The sequence below is a fragment of the Hemicordylus capensis genome, chromosome 6, assembly GCF_027244095.1.
Source record: "Hemicordylus capensis ecotype Gifberg chromosome 6, rHemCap1.1.pri, whole genome shotgun sequence".
NCBI lineage: Eukaryota > Metazoa > Chordata > Lepidosauria > Squamata > Cordylidae > Hemicordylus > Hemicordylus capensis.
In genome coordinates, this window is record NC_069662.1 from 16171629 (window position 1) to 16184943 (window position 13315).

Here is a 13315-nt window from a genome sequence, read left to right on the forward strand (position 1 = left end):
TGTGCTTTGGGCAGGCTTTGCATGGAGGGCAAGGAGAGGTGCTCCTTACAAAGCCTGCAAAGGTCAAGTTGGTCTCAAAGAGCTGCTCCAACGACAGGAGCAGGGGGGACGTCTTGCTGCCCTGCTGCCACCCTAGGTTGTGGAATGCACTCCCCATGGGTATAAGAGGCTTATCATCTTTGGAGGCTTTCAAGAGAGCCATAAAGACCTATCCTGTAAGCCGCCCAGAGAATGGGAAGGCTAACAAAGTTCATTATTACTATTTATTCTCTTTTCAGTCTGGCTTTTAACAATATTGAATAGGTTTTTAATGGTTTTTAAAATGAGTTTCATGTTAATATTTTAGCTGCTTTCATTTTTATGTTCAATTTTAAATGGTTTGCAACTTTGATGCAATTTTGATGCCCTGAGCCGTTCTGGGATGAATGGTATAGAAATGAAATAAAATGAAATAATCTGCCACTTGAGACAACCGCCTTGCCCTGTGAATGGACCAATCCTGGAGCATTTTCAGACAGCAGGCTTTTCTGCGAGGCTTTACTGTGAGTAAAGTTGCCTTTAAAAACCAATGCAAAAAAGGGACTTTTAAACCCCATATATAAATCAGGCTACACTCTAACCGCAGCAAAAAAACCAAATTGTGTGTGAAGTGCTCCCTGATGGTGTGTGTGTGTGTGTGTAGTGCTCCCTGCAGGTGTAAGTCTGGCCAATATGTGAACACACACCCTCCATCCTGGAGGAGATGTGAACTAAAAGCCCTGTGTGCAAAAGCTCCCAGAGGCTGCACCGTTCCCTTTGGAACCTGTAAAGGTAGAGGAAGCATCTCCAGGCAGAGATCTGACAACCCCAGGCAGCTCAGAGATTTCTATTTCCAGATAGACATGAGCCAATGTATGTCTAATTTTGGAAATCAAGCACCAGAGGAAAGCAATAAAGGTTGTGACAGCACACTCAGTTGCAGGAAGCAACAAAACCACATGGGAGCATGCAACGCATAGAGGAAACCCTGCAGCCTGCTACCTTCCTTACCCGGGAGCAACAATTTTTATTTATTTAGTTAGTTAGTTATTCGATTTCTATACCGCCCTTCCAAAAATGGCTCTGGGCCATTCCCCTCTGAGAATACTGCATATGTGACCTAATTATGTGTTTTGTTGTTGTTGTTGCTGTTGTGGTGGTTGTTTTAATGCAACCACTTTCAGCTCCCAAACATCTTTGACTGGAAACAAATATTTGCCCCAGGAAACTCATAAGGAGGGCAGGATCATGGGGAGCCACCCCTTGATATACGCCCCCAGCATATGGTCCTCAGGAGGTATACTGCCTTTGCACATGCAAGTTCTAATTCTGACAGTTAAACAACTGCTACTAGTCATTTATGAATGAACCCAATCCTTTCTTAAAAGCCATCGAAACTAGTGACCTGACAGCCCCAGGCAGGTCAGAGAGTTCAGCTTCCCAACAGGCATGAGCCAAGGAATACCTACTTTTGGAAATTTAGCAATGGAAACTAAGCATACCATGACTTATACAGCTTCCTAATGCATCAAAACAATGTTCTATTAAATTTAAAATATTGTGAGGCAACACAAGCACCCCCATCTTGCCTCCCCACAAGACATCTATGAAGGCTGGCAAATGAAAGACAACATCTCAGGAAAGGAGTTTGACTTGATGATCTCGGTGCTCTGCAGCCTTTGGTAACTGTGATTTGGGTTCTGATTTCCAGGTTATTGTTTTCCATAGCAGCCACCAACCACATCAGATTGTACCAGAGAGTAAAGCCATACTCCTGTTTGAATCACAAAAACACGCACTCCACACCCCCAACACACACCTGCCAAAAAAACATACCCAACCCTGTTTATTTACATCCCTTTGTTTTACGGACCAAAACAAAAAAATAATAATACTGAAACCAAAAGCAAGATGCTGTAACGAAACTTTTAAAGTTCCGCTACAATAGAAGATCATTTATTCATTAGGTCCTGCAGACAAAAAGATATGCATATGAGTGAAGAATCACCTCTTCCATGAGAAGGGTTGAGGCTCGGCATTTCTCCTGACAGTGACTGAGCCCCTGGGACCATCCCCATCTGCCACCCCCATCCCTGTACCTGTGATGTTGAACTGGGTTGCATTGAGTTCCTGCAGGAGCCGGTCCAGTTCACAGAGTCCAGCTCCCAGCACCCCACTGGAGGAGGAGAAGGGTGGCAGAGCGCCTTCCTTGGGCTTGGGTGAGCGGGGCTTGCAGACGGTGCTGAAACAGAGAACCAAGAGAGGGGGAACGACTTTACTGAGATGCAGGGCAGTCGCATGGAGCATCCCTGGTGGGGGGAGAGTTGGTATTCATACCACACCCCAAGATGCAGCATCCTCCACTCCAGGGAAGACGGGAAAGGAGCAGGAAGGGGAGGCAGAGGGGTGGCAGCTATTTATAGGATCCGTCCGCTTAATGGAAGCTCTGGAAGGAGGCCAGTGATGCTGGGCACAGCTCCCAGAGAGGCCAAGCTCTTCTCTTTCCCCCTCCTCTCTTCCCCCCTCCTTGGTTGCCATCCCTCTATCTGTGCCCCCCAGGGGCGATCAGCAATGAGGCAAGGGGAGGCAATGGCCTCAGGCGGCGCCTGCACCCTGGAGTGGCAAATGTGGGCCCCGGCCCACCCCCAGCACCCCATGGGCGTTGCCCTAACTGCCTTGCCGCTGCTCCCTGACACCAAGGCATTGGGGGATGCACCACCCACATTTCGTGACCAGCAAGCACTTTGCTAGCCGCTTGGGTGGCTTCCTTTTCCTAGAAAGCCATCCAAGGGGCCAGTGAAATGCTTGCCCGCCGGGAAATGCGGGTGGACAGCATGTGCCTCAATACCAGCGCTACCACAGTGTCAGGGGCGTGGCCAGAGGCCTCAGGCGGTGCTGACACTCAAACGAGCACTGGTGCTCCCATATCAGGCCAGGTTAAGGATCTATGGGCTTAGCTAGAGAGCTATTTTCATTGGGATGCCAAACTCCACTTGGGATAAGCCTTCTGTATTTTTACCATATTTACCTGAACCCAAGACTAGGTTTTTTCCAAGTCCTCTTCCTTTCGGGTAAAGACAGGTATAACCTGTACTTAACCTGAATTTTTTTAAGGGGCTCATCTTAGAATCATATTCTGTTCAGTTAAATATGGTAACTTCTGCATAATTTCTTATAAATTTAAATAAGCTTGCATGAGGAGGGAGAATTTTGGCAGCTGCTGCTTCTCCCATGAAAAAGCTGCACTGATAGAAAAAAACAACACCCAAACTCATCCCCAATGCAAATAATTACAGGTGTGAGATCCTTCCTTGTCCCTTAAAGGGGACAATCCTAGTTCCTTCCTGTCTGCAGGATACTGCAGCTGGTTTTGGAGTTATCTTTCTCGCCTCCTTAAACAACTGTCACCTTCTTCCTCTCCTAACTCGCCCCATCACCAAAGGCTGTTTCCAGACAGAGAAACACTCCATTTTAAAACAGAAGTTCTTACTACTTTTCTACTTGGCGTCCAGGTGACATCTTTGGCCATTTCACAGTTTCACAGCTGGCGATCTGCTGCCAATTTGTGATGAGGAGCGAGGTTTTTAAGGCTACTTTTATCCCTATTCAGATATTATGTTCAGCATTCATACAAGTGTGCAGAGTAGACAAGTACAGTTCCATACATAAGTATGGAATGTACACATCGAGACATAATAAATAAAATAATCGACATACATACATACATACAGTGATTTACACATTATGTTTAACATAGGTACAGCAATATATTTCCTATTTGTACCATGGATTTGAGGGACCTGTACCCAAGTTCACTTTTAAAATGAACACAGGTACAGCATTCACACAAAAACCTGTACAACTGTGCACATATCTGTATACTCATATATTATAATGTCTGAAAACGGCTTTAACTTAAAAAAAAATTTGATGCTCATCACGGTTTGGCAGCAAATGACCAGCAGATGGTGCTGTGGAATTGCACAACAGCCCAAAGGCATTATCTGGACACCAAGCAGTGAAGCAGCAAGAACTCCCACTTTAAAACAGAACATTTCTCAGTCGAGAAACACACTTAGAGGCTATTCACACGATGGGAGAAAATTGGGCTAGCGGGTCACTTGCTTAAGTAGCCCGGCCCTTAAACCAGGTTTGTGGAGTGAGCACTCCACAAACCCGGGTTTTCTAATCGTGTGTTGCTGCACGCCGGCAACTCACGAGTAGACCACCAACCAGGAGGCTCAAAAACAGACTCCCAGCTCGGGGGTCTCTCCAGCATGCCCTGAGCGCTCATGCAGGGCATGCTGGAACTTCCGGGGGCCACACAGCCCCCAATCCCCCCAGCCCCCGCTGGCTCCGTAATGGAGTCAGCAGTCATGTGGGCAGCCGGTTTGGCCGCCCAGAGCAGACTGCTGCTCGTGTGCAGGTATAGCAGGCTAAGCCCACTCTCCCCACTAACCCTCTTGAGGTGGGTCTCCTTGATCGTGAGACCCACCTCATCGTCTCCTTTGGCTCTCACCAATATTTACATACCACTTTTCAACCAAAGTTCCCAAAGCGGTTCACAAAGGGCTTTATTTAAATACATACATACATACATACATACATACATACATACATACATAAAATGGCTCCCTGGCCCCAAAGGTCTCAAAAACTAAAAACCACTACCCTACCAGACTGAGTTCCATAAACTGGGGCAACGGTTGAAGAAACAGAAGGAATGCTACCCTACATGCACCCAAGATGCCCTCAAGCATGTGACCTTTCCCACAGACATCCAGATACCCCCAAATACCCCACGGCTTACCTATAGAGGTGCTCCTTGTCACTTCCACCCTGCAGGGTAGAGGCCGGGAGTGGATCTACCGGCATGGTTACAGTCCCAGTCTGCATTAAAAGAGAGTTTGAGATGGTGGACATGATAAAGCAGACAGAAGATTTTGCTTCTCACTGTGCTGAATAACAAGTAAGCAAATGTTTGCTAGGCCGGTGGACATGATGAGTCTGAGCAATACACACACAATCTGAAGCGGCAGTGGCAGCATGGAGAGGTACAATAGTCTGGAGAGTGTTGGAAGCAGCAGAGTTGCTTCCTGTGGTGTGTACACACATCTCATCTTCACAACTGGAGTTTGCGGGTTCTGTTTTGTTCCCCAGATCTGTAAAATGTCCCCCAAATCTTCTTTGATTAGAGAATAGCAGTGGAAGGAAAGCTGGTCTTGTAGTAGCAAGCATGACTTGTCCCCTTAGCAAAGCAGGGTCTGCCCTGGTTGCATACGAAAGGGAGACTTGATGTGTGAGCACTGCAAGATATTCCCCTCAGGGGATGAAGCCGCTCTGGGAAGAGCAGAAGGTTTCAAGTTCCCTCCTGGCTTCTCCAAGGTAGGTCAAGATTTTAGGACAAGATTTTTTAATTAAACCAACAAACTACCAAAGCATACAGTACGTTACCAAAGCACAATTATATACAAAGTGGTTGTTTGTACATCATATAACTACAAAGATTTACACACAAGGATTTGGTGACCCCAGGGTTATAAAGTATATGCAGGCAGTACTGTAACTCGGGGATGGGGATTACAAGGCACATCAGGTAATCGGGGGGGGGGGGTGGTTTACGTCCAACGTAACCATTATTTGTCCCATTGCTGTTTAGAAGAGATACTCTTGTCTTTTTGCACATAACCATACAGACTTTTCCAGAAGAGATTTACCGTCTCATCCACGTGAACTTCTTGGTCGCGTCTTCCCTCCCTATTCCTATGCAGGAGCATTGCATAAATGACATACAGGTTTACTAACCTGATTATGAGAAGGGGGACATTCCAATTCCCTGGTATGAGGGCACCTGTTCCATCCCGTTTTCTTGAAGGTTTCTTTCTGGGACCTCGAAAAGAGGTTCTATCACTCAAACCTGAGGTTAGTTCTTCCTGTTTTTCCAAATCAGGCCACTCTAACAACTTGCTTACTCGCTGTCACACTCTTTTGGCTACCACACACTCTCTTAAGAAATGTGAATGGGTTTCCCTGAATGTTTTGCCTAGCTCACTCCCTGGCATCTCCAAGGTAGAGCTGAGAGAGATTCCTGCCTGCAACTTTGGAGAATCCACTGCCAGTCTATGAAGCCAATATTGAGCTAGATGACCCAGGGTCTGACTCAGTATATGGCAGCTTCCTATGTTCCTTCCTATGACCAAACAAACGGGGCGTAGCAACAATTGAACACTCCCTGGGCTGGGTGACAGCTTACTCTTTGCTCTCTCTCTTGCACCTCTTTGAAGAAGAGGGTGGGGGCAGGGGCCCATCTTTACTTTTTGTTCCAGGGCCTACTCCAACTTTGCTATACCCCTGCAAACAAAATATCATAGAAAGCAAAACCTACCTAAAGCCACTCTCTTAGGATGCACACAGACGTCCATCATTCAGGTGGTGAGCTTGCTTTGGAAGTGCACCCTCCACATTCTGTTTCAGTGTGCAAGCTTCGTTCCTGGGAAAGCTGGCTTTGTGTGTTGGCAGCAGAAACTGGCTTATGCACAGTGCAGATGGGCTGGAAACTGACTATCTAATTAACACCTCTCCTCTCCAAAGCAGTTTTTCATCGGGCCAGTTTGGGCCCTACCCTACTCCAAAGAGACCCAGGCAAATACAATGGAGAGGAGCGTGGGCGCATAGACCTCCCCTTGCCCACCTGTTGCACTGTCATCTAATCACACAGGGGGCAGTTCATCCAATCCGGCTCTCTCTACACATGTGAAGATGGGGCAATTCAGGTGTAAGGGGTAATTCAGACAAAACTCTCCTATGATTAGGTTGTAGCATACTGAAGAAGAAGATGTGCATGCCTACGCTGCTTCCCCACACATTTGCTTGGTCTGGTTCAGAGTACTGTACTTAGCCAGCCCCCCAATATTTTCAAACTTGATTATGATTTATTTTAAGGAACCAGTGCCTTAAATAATCCATTTAACTGAGTAAATATCCATGCAGCACTGCCTACCCGAAGCAGGGCAGGGAGGAACAAGCCAGATTCCCACATTAGCATTCAATTTACTGGTCAATATGTCTGTCAGTATGCACTCTGAAAAGCCAGGCTCAAACTGTTGGGAGTAAAATGCAACAGGTCTTAATTTAATTGCACATGTGAATGCAGCCTTAAAAGCTAGCATCTGTCGCCAGCCTAATAGGGTGCCTGTTTATACAGTTGCCGACATCCAGATTCATGCTGCACTAGTGCAAACCTGTTGCATTAGTGTAAAGATGTTGCGCTCTCTAGTTGTGCTAAATTGGGAACTTGCATCAGTGGTACCACCAGAGAGAAAAAGAGGGGAGGCAGAGAAGGGGCAAAGTGCATTTCTAGGTGGGAGAGCTGTATCCCACATGTTAGATTTCTGAAATTGAGGCAGGTGGAGGGGGCAACTACTTTTCTGAGGGGGTGCTTGCCCCACTCTGCCCACCCCCAGAGCAGCCCTTGGCTTGAACTCCAGACTACTTGGGCTGACTATGTATGTAGTCTCGAAACTGCAATTGGTGGAGAATGCGGCAGCCAGGTTGGCCTCCAGGACCACCTAAAGAGTCCACATTACTCCCATTCTAAAAGAACTGCATTGGCTGCCAGTAGGTTTCCAGGCCAAATACAAAGTGCTGATTATTACCTACAAGGCCCTGAATGGTTGGGATCCAGGAAATTTAAGTGAGCGCCTTCTTCTTCATGAAGCCCGCCATCCAGTAAGATGCAGTTGCCACCAGCTTGTTTGGTGGTGACTCAAAATCAGGCCTTCTCTAGGGCTGCCCCAAGACTCTGGAATGCATTCCTAAATAGAATTAGTGCCTCCCCATCTCTGCTGGTTTTTAAGAAACAGCTGAGGGCATACCTTTATAACCAGGCCTTTTTGTTAACCAAGTTTAAGGCTTATACTGAGATTTTAAATTGTTTTGATCATTTTAATTGTTTTATTATTTTTTGTTGTTTTAAATTTTGGTTATATTGTATAAACCACCTAGAGTGTGGTACACCTCGTGCTGTGAAACCTCTTCCTCAGTTGATATATGATGCAAGAGATGATGAAAAGCTGTCTGCTATCCTTGTTAAGCAAGCACACCAAAAGCGCAAGAACTTGAGCTTCTTTGAGCATCCACTCATCTAGGTGATCTTCTTGCATGGGTGCATCTTTGATCATTTCACTAGCCAAGTGTTAGTCAATATGTTTACATACAGTAAGTGGCTGTTGTCTTGACGGATGGATGATATAGCCCTCCCTCAACACAGAGACACAGCAGGTTCTGATGTAGGGGGACATCAGTTTAGACAGGAATCAGTTCTACTGACAACAAATCAACAACGTGATTGATCTGAAATATAGTACATAAAAATAAAATGACAGATCCTGATAATATAACCCAAAACAACACAAACCACTAAATATGTGAATATAAATTGTACTGAAAGTAGATCAATTATATGGTGATCTGGATAAATATAAATATGATGTAATGACCAAAATCACTCTCTCTCTCTCTCTCTCTCTCTCTCTCTCTCTAGAGAGAGAGAGAGAGAATAGGACAATAATATTGAAAACTTATGGAACCTCCATTGCTTTCCAGCAAAATACGCTGTTTCAATGTGTCTTTTTCAAGTGTTTAACAAGTTCAATTAATCTTCGATAAATACAGACTGTTGGAAACCTTCAAGGAGACAGAATGGGCAGATGACAGGAAAAGACTGATGGATTCCCACTGAGAAATATTCATAACCCAATATAAAAAAAACAGAAAGACATTACTGCTGATATTTATCGAAGATTAATTGAACTTGTTGGACACTTGAAAGAGAGACAGCGAAACAGCGTATTTACCGGAAAGCTGTGGTGGTTCCATAAGTTTTCTATATTATTGTCCTATTGTTTCTATAAATATATATTGTCATAAACGTTTGGTTATGACATCATATTTATATTTATCCAGATCACTATATATAATTGATCTACTTTCAATACAATTTATATTCACATTTTTAGTGGTTTCTGGTGCTTTGGGTTATATTATCAGGATCTGTAGTTTTGTTTTTATGTACCAGTTATACTGGGCCAGTTCAATCACCACATGGAACCATGGGTGAACCTTGTTTCTGCACAACATCCCTGCACGTGCACGCTCCCTGCCCTGCCTGCATGAACCTTAGAAGAATTTCCTTTCTGACTGAAATCAAAAGCAAGCCAAAACTGTCCATGATATTGACTCGACTCATCTTGGTTCATTCTAACCCAATTCCTTTAAATAAACCGAGAGATGAACCCAAGGCTTAAAATAGGTTGATTTCAAGGAAGTCCGTTAGAACAAAACCAGAATGGCCGGTTTGGATGTCATGGCAGATCTTGGGTCGTTTCGAACTGCAACTGGAGGCAGGATTCTTCCAAAGCTCACATGGGCAGGGGATGGCGGTGGGGGGGTGTTCTCCCAAGGTTTGGGTACATTGCTCAGAGCTAAGATTTAACGAGAGTTCTGGGTGCCATTTGAACCAGCCCGCTGTGGTTAAATTAGAGCTGAGACCTTTTTGGTTGGCCAAGGCTCTGTCTCTTCAGCCACTCTGAAACCGGCAGAAATGGACAGGTGAACCTGTTCTTGCCACTCCATCTTCATTCCTGAAAAGGCTTCACCTGTTGACATCTGCCTGTTATGCAGGCATTAAAGGCACCACAGGTGGCAACCCTGTTCCTTCTCAGACCAGGGAGAGAGGTGGCTACACAGTGCAAATGTCAACGCCTTCAGATTCTCCTTTTATCTCACAATTCCCTTCACCTTTGAGTTGAGCACAGATGCTAGGGTTAGGGCTGCAGTCCCCCAGCTCACCCCACAGAGTTTCTCTCCCCACCCAACTGTCTACCTGCTGCTGAGGGTTGTAAGGTGGAGGTGAAGGCTTGGGGTCCGGGGTCCTGTCTTGGTTCAGCCCGTTAGGGTGGGTTCCTCCGGAGTCCGTGAGCAGAACGGGACGTTTGGAGATATGGGAGGTTGTCGTCTCCAGATCAGCCAGGAGAGCATCTGGTAAGGGAAGAGACGAGAAGGGTTGAGACGGGGATAAATGGTGGAAAGGGGCAGGCAGGAAGTGGGGGGGGGGGTTAAAGGGCAGAGGGAGAGAGACCAGGGGACAGGAGGGCCATGAGTACACAAGGGACAGACCAAGTGCAAGCGGGAAGAGGCACAACCCAAACTGCATTCCGTTTCCTGTGACTAGGAAGTCAAGGAGTCCCCGTTGCAAGCAACATCACTGTCTCCCACAGAGAATCCATGCATCTAGTTCTAATCTAGTAGGCCTCTTTGGCTGGCAATGATGGGTGTTGTAGTCTAACAACATCCGGGGATTCAAAGTTGAAAAGCACCGCAGTAGCCCCCTTCCGTGGTCTTGGCTCCCTGCTGGCAAAGGGCCCATCCACACCAAGAGTCAAAGCATACTCCTGGTCATATTTCAGACTGTGAGCAATTTTTTCCACACGTCCCTTTCAAATGATAATAATACACTGCCATAGCTAATCATTTCTATGCCCAGGGCTGGTTCCCAAGCCTATGCCTTTCTCTAGCCCCCAAGAGGAGTCACCCCTAAACTGACCCTTCTGGGGGGGGGCGATTGGTAACATCTGAGGGGAGCCACACATCTCTGATTTTCTCCCCCACCATTATCTGTATCCAGCGGCACGATGAGCTTTACAGTGTTAGGCTGCAGGCACACAGCTGACGAGAAGCCGCATGGCTGCCTGACCTGCTGCCCTAACTAAGTCTCTAAGCAAGCTGGTATCTGGTTTTTCATTTACACCTTGAAAACCTATCATTCCATAATGAAAAGAAAACATGGCATAATATAACATTATTTCACTGTCACTCTTTCACACATCTTTTCATGCCCATTTTATGCCTCAGTCCAAGCTGCACCTGGGGAACCTACCCCTTGCCCAGCCCTAGTTAAGCAACTGTAACCATGCAATATCCTGCCTGCATGCATGCATTGATGGGGGCAGTGGGACTCTTACCCCTGGACTTTGGGGCTGAAGTCCAGGGCCTCCACACTCCCTGGGGGGCCCCAAATCCTTTTTAGGCTGTCCTGGGTGGTGTGGTCACCACTGGTCTGCACTGCACCAGGTGGCTGAGTGTGATTATGACCTGTGCTGGGTGCTTTAGAGATGGAGTGGGGTGTGGGGAATGAAATATGTGGGATGGGAATATGTTAAGTTACGTGTTGAAATGTTTCTGCTAATGCATATTTGCATGACTATACCTGTTTTATATTCTTACATTCTGATGTGTTCAGTTGCTGTTTGTGCCCTCAAGACTGCGTGTGTCATTCTGTGTGTGTGTGTGGGGGGGGGAATTATGCTTGACTTGCAGCCAGGGGGGGGGGGGCTCCAAAGTCCTTTAGGTCCAGGCTCCAAAATTTCCTAAGCACATCTCTGGATGGGGGAGGATAGCAGCAAGCCTCTCCTCTCCATTACAAGGCTGTTTCCCTCCCTTCCAGAAAGTCTGCCTAGCTGTGCTCTCCTGCACAAGGAAGGAAGCCAAGCCTCTCTCAAAGAATGTTCTTATACGAAAATGTCCCCAAAGAATTTTCTTAAAAGAAAAGCAAGCAAGAACTTGATGACATGGATACAGTCAATGTGCCCTTTACTGGTGATCTTGTACCACATTTTTCACAGCAATCAGCAGATGCTCTATCCGGAAAGTACTGCATTTTTCCAGGTACAAACTATGATGCTTTGAGTATGCAGTAACTGTAATACTCTGCAGACTTCGGTGAAAGTAAGAGGACCGGATTGTGGGGGTGGGGGGTGGGGAAGCACTGGTGCATTATTTTCCTTGCTAGCCTTTCCTCCACAGAGCGTAAGGTTACATCCATATGGTATGGAGGGGGTGTCCCTCATCCAGGCACTTCTCCTTCTCCTTCATTCTTGCACGTATCGCAGTAAAGTGCACAAAAAGGCTGAAAGTTAAGGGAAAGCCTTCTCGTGTAGATTCCGGGAAGGGTGCCACTTCACACCACACGCAATTTCCTCTCTCCAACCCTCAGGGTGTCATTTAAAAAACGACCACCAGAGGGGTACCTTTCTTTGACTTTTGAACCTCAGACGCAAAAATGTCCAAAAATGTCTCCACTGCCAAAGTCTCCAGTCCTCACTCTTATTCCAGACTGCTCAGGGCAGCCATCTGGACTCCACGCCCCTCCCTGCCCAGCTAGTACTAAAGAATCCAGGAGTCCTGGCCTCGCACTCCTTAAAAACCTCATCGATTCTGTTGCTTCTGAGTTAATACTAACTTGAATACTGAGTTCATGCTAATACTGAATATAACCCAGCTTAGAGGATTATACTGGCTGACATCCAGCCGGATGCCGTGCAAAGTGCCAGGATGTTGCGCTAGCTTGTTCCACTAAGCCAAGCGCTTGCGTTCCAGAACAGTGTTGCACTGTTGCAAGAGGATGTGTTTGCACAGCCTGTGGTGCACCTCCCGCCACTGTGAGAGCCCTTACTTGGCCCATGATTGGTTCAGGGAATAAGGGAAAGCTCCACCTTAAGTGGCGCAGCGGGGAAATGCTTGACTAACAAGCAGAAGGGTGCCGGTTCAAATCCTTGCTGCTACTATATTGGGCAGCAGCGATATAGGAAGATGCTGAAAGGCATCATCTCATACTGCATGGGAGGAGGCAATGGCACACCCCTCCTGTATTCTACCAGAAGAATACCACTGGGCTCTGTGGGCGCCAGGAGTCGAAATCGACTTGGCAGCACACTTTACTTACTTACCTACTCTGCTATCTTGATGCAAGCACAACACTTGCACAAGCGGACCAAGACTGCAAGGGACTGCACACCATGCTTGGCGATATAGCTTCTTGCATGTGCGCATCTGTGTTGGTTGCATTGGTGCAGCATCAGACAGGATGTCAGTCACCCTACTTATGATGAGCCTTCAAGACCCTACAGCAGTGTTTCTCAACATTTTTGGAGTCATGGACCAGTATATTATTCGTGCGCAGTTTTCTGGACCGGCAGTTAGTAAGGGGGTCACCCCCCTCACCCCAACCCCATCCCAGGCACCACCAAAAAACCCATTTCAGGCAGCTCTCTGGAACTCATTTCCAAACAGCCCTCACTGCTGGATAACGATGAGGAAGTGAAATGAACATTATCCAGCAGTGAGGGCTGCCTGGAAATGAACTCTAAAGAGCTGCCCAAAATTGGGTGGGGTTTTTTTTTGGGGGGGGGCTGATTTTTGTTAGTGATGCCTCACAGACCGGTACCCAACACCTTGCAGA

General features: G+C 46.7%; 1 protein-coding gene across 2 annotated transcripts in view; it reads right to left on the bottom strand.

The window, feature by feature from the left end:
- The window catches only part of TGFB1I1 (transforming growth factor beta 1 induced transcript 1), a 35248-nt gene that overhangs the window by 13023 nt on the left and 8910 nt on the right, over positions 1 to 13315 (bottom strand). The window contains exons 2-4 of one of the 2 annotated variants that reach the window (XM_053265694.1): positions 9902 to 10056; positions 4829 to 4908; positions 2118 to 2260 (exon numbers count right to left, since the gene is read on the bottom strand). In XM_053265694.1, coding sequence (XP_053121669.1) covers positions 2118 to 2260; positions 4829 to 4908; positions 9902 to 10056 — 378 coding nt within the window. Of the gene's footprint in view, positions 1 to 2117; positions 2261 to 4828; positions 4909 to 5823; positions 5847 to 9901; positions 10057 to 13315 lie in introns of those variants that run through there. The other variant, XM_053265695.1, reaches the window with a different exon arrangement.